Source organism: Aquarana catesbeiana, linkage group LG09 (assembly GCF_042186555.1).
Source record: "Aquarana catesbeiana isolate 2022-GZ linkage group LG09, ASM4218655v1, whole genome shotgun sequence".
Classification (NCBI taxonomy): domain Eukaryota; kingdom Metazoa; phylum Chordata; class Amphibia; order Anura; family Ranidae; genus Aquarana; species Aquarana catesbeiana.
Window position 1 is genome coordinate 251755010 of NC_133332.1, and position 12594 is coordinate 251767603.

A 12594-nucleotide genomic window follows, 5' to 3' on the forward strand; every position below is an offset into this window, starting at 1 on the left:
TATTTCGACAGCTCAGTTACTGTGCTGGGAGTGTGCAATTACTGTGCTCTCCGTGCAGAAACCTCAACCACCCATGGGCACATATGTGAAGCATGTGGACAGCAAGGGAACCTACAAAACAGCCTTTCTGATACATTTCACCTCTAGGCCTTGCAGGTCCAAACCTGGAAAAAAGCCCTGTGAAATTTGTGCTTTCAATCAATGATGTTGAAGGAAGAGGCATAGACCAAGGGACTGACTAAAGCCATAGCAGACTGCATCTGTTCCGGGGTCAAGGGGGACCCAGCACTGTCTGGCTACGTAGCTGTAGCAGATAGAAAATAGGTTTGTATACAATAAATGTATTCAGTTTGTGTACCTCCTATATGATTGTTTTGAAAGCAAGACCCCCCCCCCCCTTTTCTGCTAGGTGGATGCATAAGAGCTAGGTGGTCCCTGAAAGCCCAAATATGGCCTCTGACCTTCCCCCATTCCCTCAAAATTGATTACCGACTCCTTGTAGTCACCACTGCGGGGGGTTTTCTTTTTTCCTTGTTTTATTTTTTGTACTGGCCTGTTCTGAAGGCTTAAGCCCGGTAATGCAAACCTGCAGGGTCCCCTTCATCATTGACTCTCCTCTTTGCTGGTCATTCATATAGGATGCATGCCACTCTGCACCGGTTTACTGTAAATCAGTGGTCTCTAAACAGCGGCCCGGGGACCAGATGTGGCCCTTTGCTTGCCTTTATCCAGCCCTTAGGGCACTATTCTTCCCACTGATAAAAAAGCACCATTCATTCCAATGATAAGGCACCATTCCTTCCACTGATACCAATAATAAGGCACCATTCCTTCCACTGACACCAACAGTGGGGCATAATGCCTACCACTGACACCAACAATGGGGCACTATTCTTTTTACTGACACCACTGATGGGGTACTAGTACTCCTGCTGACACAAAGGATGGAACACTATCCCTCCTACCAGTACCAACAATACCAAAGGGTCACTATTCCTTCTATAGAACACAGGTACTAAGTAATTTGTACTCCAACTGACCACCAAGCCTGAGAAATTGTTTACTCCCACAGATGTGGGGAATTTTCTATTCTCGTTGGTTACAGTCTGGCCCCCCTAAGGTATGAAGGACAGCAAACTGGCACTTTGTTTAGAAAGTTTGGAGACCCCTACTGTAAATGAAGGGCACCACAATGACTCCCTTCATAGGGCAGGGCCAGGATACTCTACATTCACTGTAGAGTCATTGGTCTTCTGTGTTGTGTAATTTTGGACATCGTTCAGCCATAAGCCTGGGAACATCTTGTGGTAAAATAAGATGGTTTTTGGGAGATGGCTCTGGATTGAAGGTGAGAACGGTAAATTAAAAACATTTAGCTCAGAGCTGGGCTTTAACATTTTTACTAGGGGTTTTCTTCACACATAGCTATGACTCTGGCACACAGATTTAAATGTAGGGTCTCAGGGTCAAGCTTTGGTTAACTTTTTTTTTTTTTTTTTTTCTTTTTTTTACACTTGAGGTGGCTGTTTGTGATAACCAGGAAACAATGGCTAATGCGGGTCACATAAAAATCCTGGTATTGTCAGCCTTTTTTCTGTGGAGTGTCAGGAGTGATCCAGATGCCAGCGTCATGGAGAAGGGGAAGACCCAGCTGCTGGCTCTTCAGAACTTTGCTCAGCACCCCCGCTATGGAGACTGCTGGCGTAGAGCCCTGCACAGGGTAGATGTGGGCTGCAAGCAGTTGAATGAAGAGGAGCAAAGCCGCATCGCTCTGGCATTCACTCACTGCCATCTAGAAAGGTAAAGACCCATCTATAAATAAAGTAGATGTGTTTAAAATTCCAAGACTTATACATGTGTATTAGAGCCGCATGATTCTGGAAAAAATGAGCCTCGTGGTTTTTTTGCTTAGAATGAAGATTATGATTCTTTCTTTCTTTCTTTCTTTCTTTCTTTCTTTCTTTCTTTCTTTCTTTCTTTCTTTCTTTCTTTCTTTCTTTCTTTCTTTCTTTCTTTCTTTCTTTCTTTCTTTCTTTCTTTCTTTCTTTCTTTCTTTCTTTCTTTCTTTCTTTCTTTCTTTCTTTCTTTCTTTCTTTCTTTCTTTCTTTCTTTCTTTCTTTCTTTCTTTCTTTCTCCTTTGCTTCAATCAAATTTAAAGAAGTGTAATGAAAAATAATGTAATGTGTTAAAGAAAGGAAAACAAAAAAACAGCAGGAAAATAATAATTAAATGGAGAAGGAGAATTAGGAGATAATAAGGCCGATTAGTGTAAATTAAAGGGGATGTAAACCTTGTGCTTTTTCACCTTCTGACAGTGACCGGTGTCTTGCCGAGAAAGTTCCCTCGGCGGATAAGGACCCCCCTGTACTGCGCAAGCGTTGCGCTTGCGCAGTACGAATGACTAGGAGCCGCCGAAAATAGCCGAAGAAGAAAATCTTCAATCAGCTGTACACGGCGCCTGCGCCCTGGGTCCATGTTCAAGCCCCACTATCCAAGTGGACCTAGAAGGAGAATAAAAAAGTGCCGAGCGCAGCGAGGCCGTGCCCGAAACGTGGTGAGCGAAACGAGCCCGCGAGGGGCCCTCTTACAGGCGCCGTGTACATCTGATTTCTTCTCTGTTTCGCTTCGGCTATTTCCGCCGGCTACTACTGCGCAGGCGCTGCGCCTGCGCAGTAGAGGGGGGTCCTTATCCGCCGAGAGGAACTTTCTCGGCAGAACACCGGCACCCCCCCTCCCCAGTGAACTCACCTGAGCCCGTTCGTTCCCTCGGCGGAGATGCGCTCTACCTCTCTGCCTGGAGTTCTCGGGTCTTGATTAGATAGATTGATAGCAGCGCAGCCATTGGCTTCCACTGCTGTTGATCAAATCCAATGACGCGGGGGGCGGGGCCGAGTCCGGCATTCTGTGCCTATGCATGCAAATGCTGGACTCGGGAGCGTGCCCGCAAGGTAACCCCCAGGCTGAGCGCTTCTCCTAGGGGGTTATCTGATGTGGGGAGGAGCCGCAAGAGCCACCAGGAGACCCCAGAAGATGAGGTTCGGGGCCACTCTGTTCAAAACGAACTGCACAGTGGAGGTAAATATGATATGTTTGTTATTTAAAAAAAACAAAAAAACGAAGGTTTACAATCACTTTAAGGGGTTAAACAGAGGAACAATTTGACAAAATCAGAAAAAAAAATGTATATTTTTTTTTACTTGACAAGGTCTGGGTCTGGGGCACATGTGACGCTGGCAACCAGCTCCCGCTGTGACACAGCAGGAGCCAATCGAGGCAGACAGAACGGCGGTCTGTCTATGTAAACAAGGTAGATTGCCGTTCTGTGACAAGGGAGAAGACCGAGATCTTGTGTTAAGCAGGAACACAGATCTCTGTCCTCTTACAGTACAAGCACACCCCCCCACAGTTAGAAAGCACTCCCTAGGAACACCTTTAACCCTTTGATCGCCCCTGATGTTAATGATGCTGCCAGAGCCATTAGTGCAGTGACAGTGCATATTATTTAGCATTAATCACTGTATTAATGTTGCGGGTTCCTTAGTGTCCAATTTGTCCGCCGCAATGTTGCAGTCCCGCTATAAGTCGCTGATCACCCCATTACTACTAAAATAAATGAATAAATATTCTATAAAAATATTCCATACTTTGTAGACCCTATAACTTTTGCGCAAACCAATCAATATACGCTTGTTGGGATTTTTTTAACCAAAAATATGTAGCAGAATACATATTGATCTAAACTGATAAAGAAATTTGATTTTTTACTTTATTTATTTTTCTTGGATGTGTTTTATAGCAGAAAGCAAAACACTTTTTTTTAAAAAAATTTTCAAAATTGTCGGTCTTTTTTGTTTTATAGCGCAAAAAAATAAAAACCGCGGAGGTAATCAAATACCACCAAATAAAGCTATGTGTGGGAAAAAGACATACATTTTATAATAGTGGACAATTTTTAATAGTGGTATAGGTCTCCACTATTTTTTGGTGTGCACCCCAAGGTGAGGTCTATCCCTTGCTCCCCCGGAGGTTGTGGTGGAAGTTTAAACCTTCAATTTTCATCTTCGCTTTCTCTCTTCACTCTGGAATTGGACTCGGTACTTTCTTTATGTGGACTTTGCAGACATTGTTTTATTATTTATATATATTTTTTGCACTATATGAATCCTTTTATATGGACTTTTTCCAATCGTATAATGTTTTTGGATGTTTATTAGGTAATTTTTTTTCACTCAGGTAATGTCATATGGACTTTGAATTATATATATCAGTATGATTTTTTTTTTTGGAAATTAATTTTTTCAAATAGCTCAACCTTTTTCTCTTTTTGCACCCATGATATGCATATTGCAGGCTCCTAGTTAAAAAAAAAAAATGCACATTTTCTTTATACCTGCAAAAAGATATGCATTTATTGTGGGGTGTTTGTGTTGTGTGTGTGTGTGTGTGTGTATTGTTTTTTTTTTTTTTTTTTATTACACAAAGGTGAACCTCTCCTTTTAAATGTATATCTAAGAAGCATTGAACTGTTTTTTTTTTCTTAACCTTTTTAACGTGGAGGAACCCTTGAAGTAAGACAAAACCAGAGAAAATTCCCAGCTCAACTCACCAACCAGTCAAATTAACCTGCTTACCCATCAAATTAACCTGTCCAACAGTATACGCTAAAAACAGGGGTTTAGCCTGCACACATTTGCAAACACTTGCGTAAGCTGCAGAGCCACTTTACAGCACCCTGTATTACCTGCAGTCCTAACCCTTGTAAATTTATGAGAGTCTCCACAGTGGGAGCATATGCATTCTAATGGGTAGCTAAGGGGCAGGGGGGCCTGGAGGTAGCCCAATCCTCCTTAAAGGTACAGGGGCACATTGGACACCAGTTATAGGTTGGGGCAGAAGCGGTCTGTTCGTGTTTGGAACCCTTGGAGTAACTTTTTGGCTTTAGGGAACCCCTGCTAATCATAAATTTACAGCTCACAGTACATTAGTGTGATGGTCAGTCAGAAGAATGCCTCTTGCATTGCAGTCATTGGTAACAATTACCCACTTACAGACAGCTAAAAAAAAACGATTATTGGTGTCAGTGGCTACCTGAGAGGCAGAAATCACATTTTGCTCAAGGAACCCCCAGCAACCTCTGACGGAACCCTGGTTGAGAATCCCAGCTCTAAAATATGAAGGTGAGGCTAGAATTGGAGGCGTTCTGGAATGTGAGATGTGTACCAATTATTTATACCAATAAAGTTCATGTTAGACCAAATTTATTGATCATTATGCTGTGTATGGCTTGTACCTGTTTCAAGATTTTGAGTGCCCAGAAGGTACAAAGCCTGTATATGGTCCCTCTGGTGGTTTCTTCGCTGGTCCCATGTCCGATTGGAGGTATAGGCAGACAGTCTGTAGGTCTGTGGCATTGCACCCACGATCTATTGATCATGGGAGCAATGCTTTACAGGCTCCTAACAAAAAAAAATGTATATTTTTGAACCTACAAAAAAAAGTAGTAGTTATTTATAATTTATTATTATTATTAGTTTAATATTCAATCTTTTTTTTTTTTTCAAGTATTCTGCTATTACAAGGAACATATATCTTCTTTCAGATCAGGGAGAGACTACCCAGCCTGTACAGAACGCAGCACTATCCGCCATTGTACACGTGGTATGGATTCGGTGGCTTTTAACACCTATACAGAGTTCTTTACCCATGCTCACAGTATTTGTTACTACCTACAGAATGAGCTGTGGCAGGAGAAGACCCAGGACATCATTCTCAGGTATGTGACCCAGCACTGTGATCTGGTATGATTAATTCTTCAGGATACAGTTGTGCCCGTGAAGCCCTATCATTTATCAAAACCTCTGGCAGACTTGCTATATAGTCATAATATCTTTTAAGATGGCGTGTTTCTGCAACATTGAGTAGACTGATTGTATAATTGTAGTAATTCTGTTACGATAAAAGATAGCCCTAGGCAATATTGTGTGTAGTTTAGGTGTTTTTCTTTTTTTAAGCCTACTACCCTGCTGAATAAGGATGCCCCTTAGGACTGATTTTAAATCCTTCCAATGGAGGGGTAGTGAAGAGGGATCAGAAAAACGATCTGTGAGAGTTTATGATGGTGATGGCTTGTAAGGTCATTTAGAAGTGAGCCATTCAGGCACAATGTCCATTCACAAGTCAGGGATGTGGAATGTATGGTGGAAACTGATCAGAGGTCAAATTGCACTATGGTTTCAAAAAAGCATTGAGGGTTCTGTTGCACCCTAGGGCATGTTGGTTCAGAAAAAGTAGTCCTATTCCTGCTAAGCCTGGTGGGTGCTAAAGAAGAAAGTGTAGTTTCTAGACTGTTATATCTACAAGTTGTTGCCTGAAGAGGATTATCTTCATTATATTTGGTTTGTTGGATTGGCAGAGCATTGGATTTCCATATGGAGGAATCTAGGGTAGGTTTTAAAATCAACACACTAACCTGTACCAGAAAATGTGTATTTTGCCAAGTAAAGTGTATAAAGCTTTAATAAAATCACATTCTATTTAAAAAAAAAAAAATAAAAAATTCAGGGTTTGTTGATCTTTCTTCCCTCTGGAGAGATTACTCCTCACTTTCTGTGTTGGTGTCACAACAGAAAGTGAGGTAAAAACTAGTTGAGTGTGACACCGCAACTAAAATTTGACAGGGATGGAACTTCTCCCCTTTTATATGAAAGTTTAGCTGGAGTTTAGCAGAGTACCCAAAGACATAGGGTGATTGTCACCTGATCTGTCTGATAATAAGACCTTCTTAGATGGGAAATAAGTGCCATGGATCGTGCTGATTTGGTCAGTCACTCCAGGCTGACTGACGTTGAATTACTCAGCAATTGGCCAATTTTAGCAAAGCTGCTGTTCAGAAAAGATGAACTGATGAATGAAGGTCTAAAAAGAGGCCTTTATGACAACTTCATCTCACTTCACAAGATGGCTGTAGCTCTATAAAGTAGGCACCCTGGGCATCTGCTCGCTAACTTTGTGTTACCTCCTTGGAGTTACACACAGTAGGCGAGGTTGAAAAAAGACACAAGTTCATCAAGTCCAATCCTATGTGTGTGATTTTATGTCAGGATTACATTGTGTATCCCTGTATGTTGTCATCGTTGAGGTGCTTATCTAATAGTTTTTATTTTATTAAATGCCTACCACTGAAACCCCTGCCTGTGGAAGAGAATTCCACATCCTAACTGCACTTACAGTAAAGAACTCTCTATGAAGTTTAAGGTTAAACCGCTTTTCTTCTGGTTTTAGTGAATGGCCGCATGTCTTATTAAATTCACTTTTATATCTATTGTGGGGTCAACAATATGGTATTTGTACATTGAAATCATATCTCCTCTCAAGCGTCTCTTGTCCAGAGAGAATAAGTTCAGTGCTCGTAACCTATCCTCATAACTAAGATCCTCCAGACCCTTTATTAGTTTTGTTGCCCTTCTGTGGACTCTGTCCAGTTTCAGCACATCCTTCCTGAGAACTGGTGCCCAGAACTGGACAGCAAACTCCAGGTGCGGCCGGACCAGAGTGCCCAAGAAACATCAAGCACTGCACTTTCCTAATCAATAACTGGCCTCTTCCGCTACTACCTCCTACCACCACCTTTCTATCAGCTACTAAACGAGGAGGGTTTGGCAACTCTGAAAATTAACTTGAGCATAGGGACCACTTTATTTTTGATCTTAAAATAAATCTATTGGCTCACCCTACCTTTTTAATGTCACTTCCAGATTTAGAAGGGTAGTCAGGTGTGCAGAAGTGAGACAGCTGTATGCATGTCTAGATTAACAACTCTTGCATTAAAATGTGTTTGACTGCTACAAACTAACCGTAATTTTTTTTTTTTGGCAAACTGACCTAAACTGAACATACTACAAACATGGAGAAGGGGCATGATATTTATTTACCCTGCAGGGCGAAAGAAATTGGTCTTCTTCCCTGCCCAAAACTTAAAATGAAATGGCATTTCTGTCCCAAAATTATGCTTTAAACAGAATTCTTCTCTGTAGTATATGAACATATTATCTGCCTTCAGGCTGACCGTCAACTCTGACAGTGTAGCTCGCCAACTGGAAGCTACAAATATAATGGCTGAAGAAATGATGCAGACACAAAATGCAACTCTGCAGTCTCAGGAGGAAATTTTACGCACTGGAAACCTTCTGAAGCAAACCCTGCAAGAATCCACCACTGGTGAGTCGCTGGGTATAAAATGCACTTGCATGCAGTGGGGTTTCAGCGAGAGATGGAAAGTGGGAATTAGCCCCTAGAGAAATGTATCTTGGTATATTCATAGGAACATTGGGAGCCTCTCCATAGTGTCTTTGCCTGCAATCTTCACCTGATCCCCAGAGTTTGCATGGGCCACTGGAAGCCTCTGCACTTAAATAAACTACATACACACCATTGATGGGATTATTTGGTTGTATCAGCAGAGCTGTCCAGAATCAAAAATTCCAACCTGCTGACTATGATATTGGCTTATCAGATTGTTACTTGTGATCAGTAATGTTACCAGCCCCACAAACCATGGAATGGAACATGCGCAGACGTTTGGAAACCCAGACAAGGTTTGAGTAAGAAAGTGATGAGCAAATTTGTCAAATACAGAGAATCCTATACTTTGTAAATACATGATCGTTTGTCTGGATTCCTAAATGGTATCAAACTGCTGCGCCATGACTTTGCATATCATAACAAATGTACAGTGCTTTGAAAAAGTATTCATACCCCTTTTGACATTTTCCAAATGTTGTCATGTTACAACCAAAAACCTAAATGGATTTTATTGGGATTTTACGTGATAGACCAACACAAAGTGGCACATAATTGTAAAATAATAAATGTTCAAATTTTTTTACAAATACCTGAAAAGTGTGGTGTGCATTTGTATTCAGCCCTCTTTTTACTCTGATACCCCTAACTAAAATCTAGTGGAACCAATTTCCTTCAGAAGTCACCTAAGTAGTAACTAGAGTCCACCTGTGTATCTGCTTAATCTTGGTATAAGCACTGCTCTTCTGTGAAGCCCTCAGAGGTTTGTTAGAGAACCTTAGTGAACAAGCAGCATTATGAAGTCCAAGGAACACACCAGACAGGTTAGGGATAAGGTTGTAGAGAAGTTTTAAAAGCAGTGTTAGGTTCTAAAAAACTATCCCAAGCTTGGAACATCTCATGGAGCACTGTTCCATCCATCATCCGAAAATGGAAAGAGTATGGCAAGACCGCAAACCTACCAAGACACGGCCGTCCATCTAAACTGACCTGCCGGGCAAGCAGACCAATAATCAGAGAAGCAGCCAAGAGGCCCATGTTAACTCTGGAGGAGCTGCAGAGATCCACAGATCAGGTGGGAGAATCTGTCCACAGGACAACTATTAGTCGTGCTCTCAACAAATCTGGCCTTAATGGAAGAGTGGCAAAAAGAAAGCCATTGTTGAAAGAAAGCCATAAGAAGTCCCGTTTGCAGTTTGCAAGAAGCCATGTGGGGGACACAGCAAACGTGTGGAAGAAGGCGCTCTGGTCAGATGAGACCAAAATTTAACTTTTTGGCCTAAAAGCAAAATGCTATGTGTGGTGGAAAACTAACACTGTACATCACCCTGAACACACCATCCCCACCGTGAAACATGGTGGCAGCATCATGTTGTGAGAATGCTTTTCTTCAGCAGGGGCAGGGAAGCTGGTCAGAGTTGATGGGAAGATGGATGGAGCCAAATACAGGGCAATCTTAGAAGAAAACATGTTGGTGTCTGCAAAAGACTTGAAATTGGGGCGGAGGTTCACCGTCCAGCAGGACAATGACCCTAAACAATACAGCCAGAGCTACAATAGAAACCAAATCAAAGCAGATTCATGGGTTAGAATGGCCCAGTCACTATCCAGACCTAAATCCAATTGAAAATTTGTGGCACGACTTAAATTGCTGTTCACAGACGCTCTCCATCCAATATGACAGAGCTTGAGATATTTTTGAAAGAAGAATGGGCAAAAATGTCACTCTAGATGTACTAAGATGGTGAGCCATCCCCAAAAAGACTTGCAGCTGTAAAAGATTGTTCTTCTTCAAAGGGGGGGGCGCTGAATACAAATGCACGCCACACTTTTCACACAGCCACACTTTTCACACATTTATTTGTAAAAAAATGATGAAAACCATTTATCATTTTCCTTCTACTTCACAATTTTGTGCCACTTTGTGTTGGTCTATCACATAAAATCCCAATAAAACACGTTTACGTTATTGGCTGTAACCTGACAAAATGTGGAAAATGTCAAGGGGTATGAATACGTTTTCACTACATACGTTTTTATAATCTACATATAATAATTTTATTTTTTCTATTTCGTAGTCTGACTGTAGCCCTTTTTTCTGAAATGCATTTTAGTGCTTTTCTCCAGCATTGTGAAATCATCTCCTCTTTTGTGCATTAGGGGTGAAGCAAGCTTTTGAGGAAATGCAGCAGTCTGCCAGCGAGCAGCGCCTGCTGTTCTCCGAAATCTTCAACCGCATCACCTACCTTCACCAGTTTGTTGTAGGGGAATCCAACACACTCTACTCCTTCATGTACAACCTGATGGGCTGTGCTGCTGCCTTCTTGCTGACCTCCACCCAAAGAACTTCCGGTGCCAGGTATGTCCACATCCAAGACTGTGCTTCTTTGCATAATAGTAGGGGGAGCAATTACTTTAAGTACCTGCTGCAAATGTACCTCCATTTAACTTTTTTACGGTATATGTGTAGCATCACCCCTGTAGGAGCTGCTAAGTAGATTGGCCAGATCCCTTTCCCAGTAGTTTCCTTGCAGCAAAACGCACAGTCCCAGTCACTCTTCAGGCTCAATAACCAGTCTAGGGGTATGCTTGGACAGGTGGTAGTTAATAGTCGGATACTCCAATGACTCTTAGTAACAGTTTGAAGACACTGAACTTTTTCTTGCAGAACTTGGAACCAAGTCCTTACACAAGTAAAGAATGGACTGGGCTTTGTAGTAGCAACTTAAGATTACTCTTTCTCTCTGGACTGTCCGAGCAGAGTCCTTTTTACTAAACATTAAATAGACTGAGCTCTTCAGGACACTAGGTCCTCTTTAAACACACTGACTTTAGCACAAGAGGGATGGCAACAGCACACATTGTCTAGGTTCTCTGCCACCAGGCTGTACTCACAAATGTCCTTGGAAACATTGGTTGCCTCCTTCCAATATCCTCAAGACACTTTCACCCTGTGGTACCAGGCTAGATAGCCCAACGAAGGCTTCGCAAATCCACAGGCGCATGGCAGAATGGCCTAGGAGGCCAACAGCCCTCATAGGCTGTGATCTCCTCAGGAAAAAAGACCAGGCTGCTCGAAGTCTTGAGTATTTATACAGACTCCCAGTTACCGTCTGGGCACCTCTCCCCAAGTATTGGCCAGAGCTGTATGAATATTCAGCTGCTGATTAGAATCTTCTTGCCCACTAACTTCCAGAACATTTTTGGACCAACCAGGGGGAAGCGGTCAGTTCTGCAGCCATTGAAACATAGAACAGGCCAGAACAATCAACAAGGCTTCACTGGTTACAGTGAGCCAAAACTAAATTTACCTAATCCTAGCACCTACAGTATCTCACAAAAGTGAGTAAACCCCTCACATTTTTGTAAATATTTTATCTTTTCATGTGACAACACTGAAGAAATGACACTTTGCTACAATGTAAAGTAGTGAGTGTACAGCTTGTATAACAGTGTAAATTTGCTGTCCCCTCAAAATAACTCAACACACAGCCATTAATGTCTAAACCGCTGGCAACAAAAGTGAGTACACCCCTAAGTGAAAATGTCCAAATTGGGTCCCATTAGTCATTTTCCCTCCCCGGTGTCATGTGACTCGTTAGTGTTACAATGTCTCAGGTGTGAATGGGGAGCAGGTGTGGTAAATTTGGTGTTCTCGCTCTCCCACTTGTCACTGGGAGTTCAACATGGCACCTCATAGCAAAGAACTCTCTGAGGATCTGAAAAAAATAATTGTTGCTGTACATAAAGATGGCCTAGGCTATAAGAAGATTGCCAAAACCCTGAAACTGAGCTGCAGCACGGTGGCCAAGACCATACAGCAATTTAATAGGACATGTTCCACTCAGAACAGGCCTAGCCATGGACCACCAAAGAAGTTGAGTGCACGTGCTCAGCGTCATATCCAGAGGTTCTCTTTGGAAAATAGATGTATGAGTGCTGCCAGCATTGCTGCAGAGGTTGAAGGGGTGGGGGGGTCAGCCTGTCAGTGCTCTGACCATACGCCGCACACTGCATCAAATTGGTCTGCATGGCTGTCATCCCAGAAGGAGGCCTCTTCTAAAGATGATGCACAAGAAAGCCCGCAACCAGCTTGCTGAAGACAAGCAGACTAAGGACATGGATTACTGGAACCATGTCCTGTGGTCTGATGAGACCAAGATAAACTTATTTGGTTCAGATGGTGTCAAGCGTGTGTGGCGGCAACCAGATGAGGAGTACAAAGACAAGTGTGTCTTGCCTACAGTCCAACATGGTGGTGGGAGTGTCATGGACTGGGGCTGCTTCAGTGCTTCT

General features: G+C 42.4%; 1 protein-coding gene across 1 annotated transcript in view; it reads left to right on the plus strand.

Moving 5' to 3' along the window:
• Positions 1-12594, plus strand: part of LOC141108510 (uncharacterized) — an 83531-nt gene that overhangs the window by 21921 nt on the left and 49016 nt on the right. Inside the window, exons 2-5 of the mRNA XM_073600181.1 lie at positions 1520-1800; positions 5600-5773; positions 8060-8217; positions 10459-10657. Coding sequence (XP_073456282.1) covers positions 1520-1800; positions 5600-5773; positions 8060-8217; positions 10459-10657 — 812 coding nt within the window. The remainder of the gene's footprint in view (positions 1-1519; positions 1801-5599; positions 5774-8059; positions 8218-10458; positions 10658-12594) is intronic.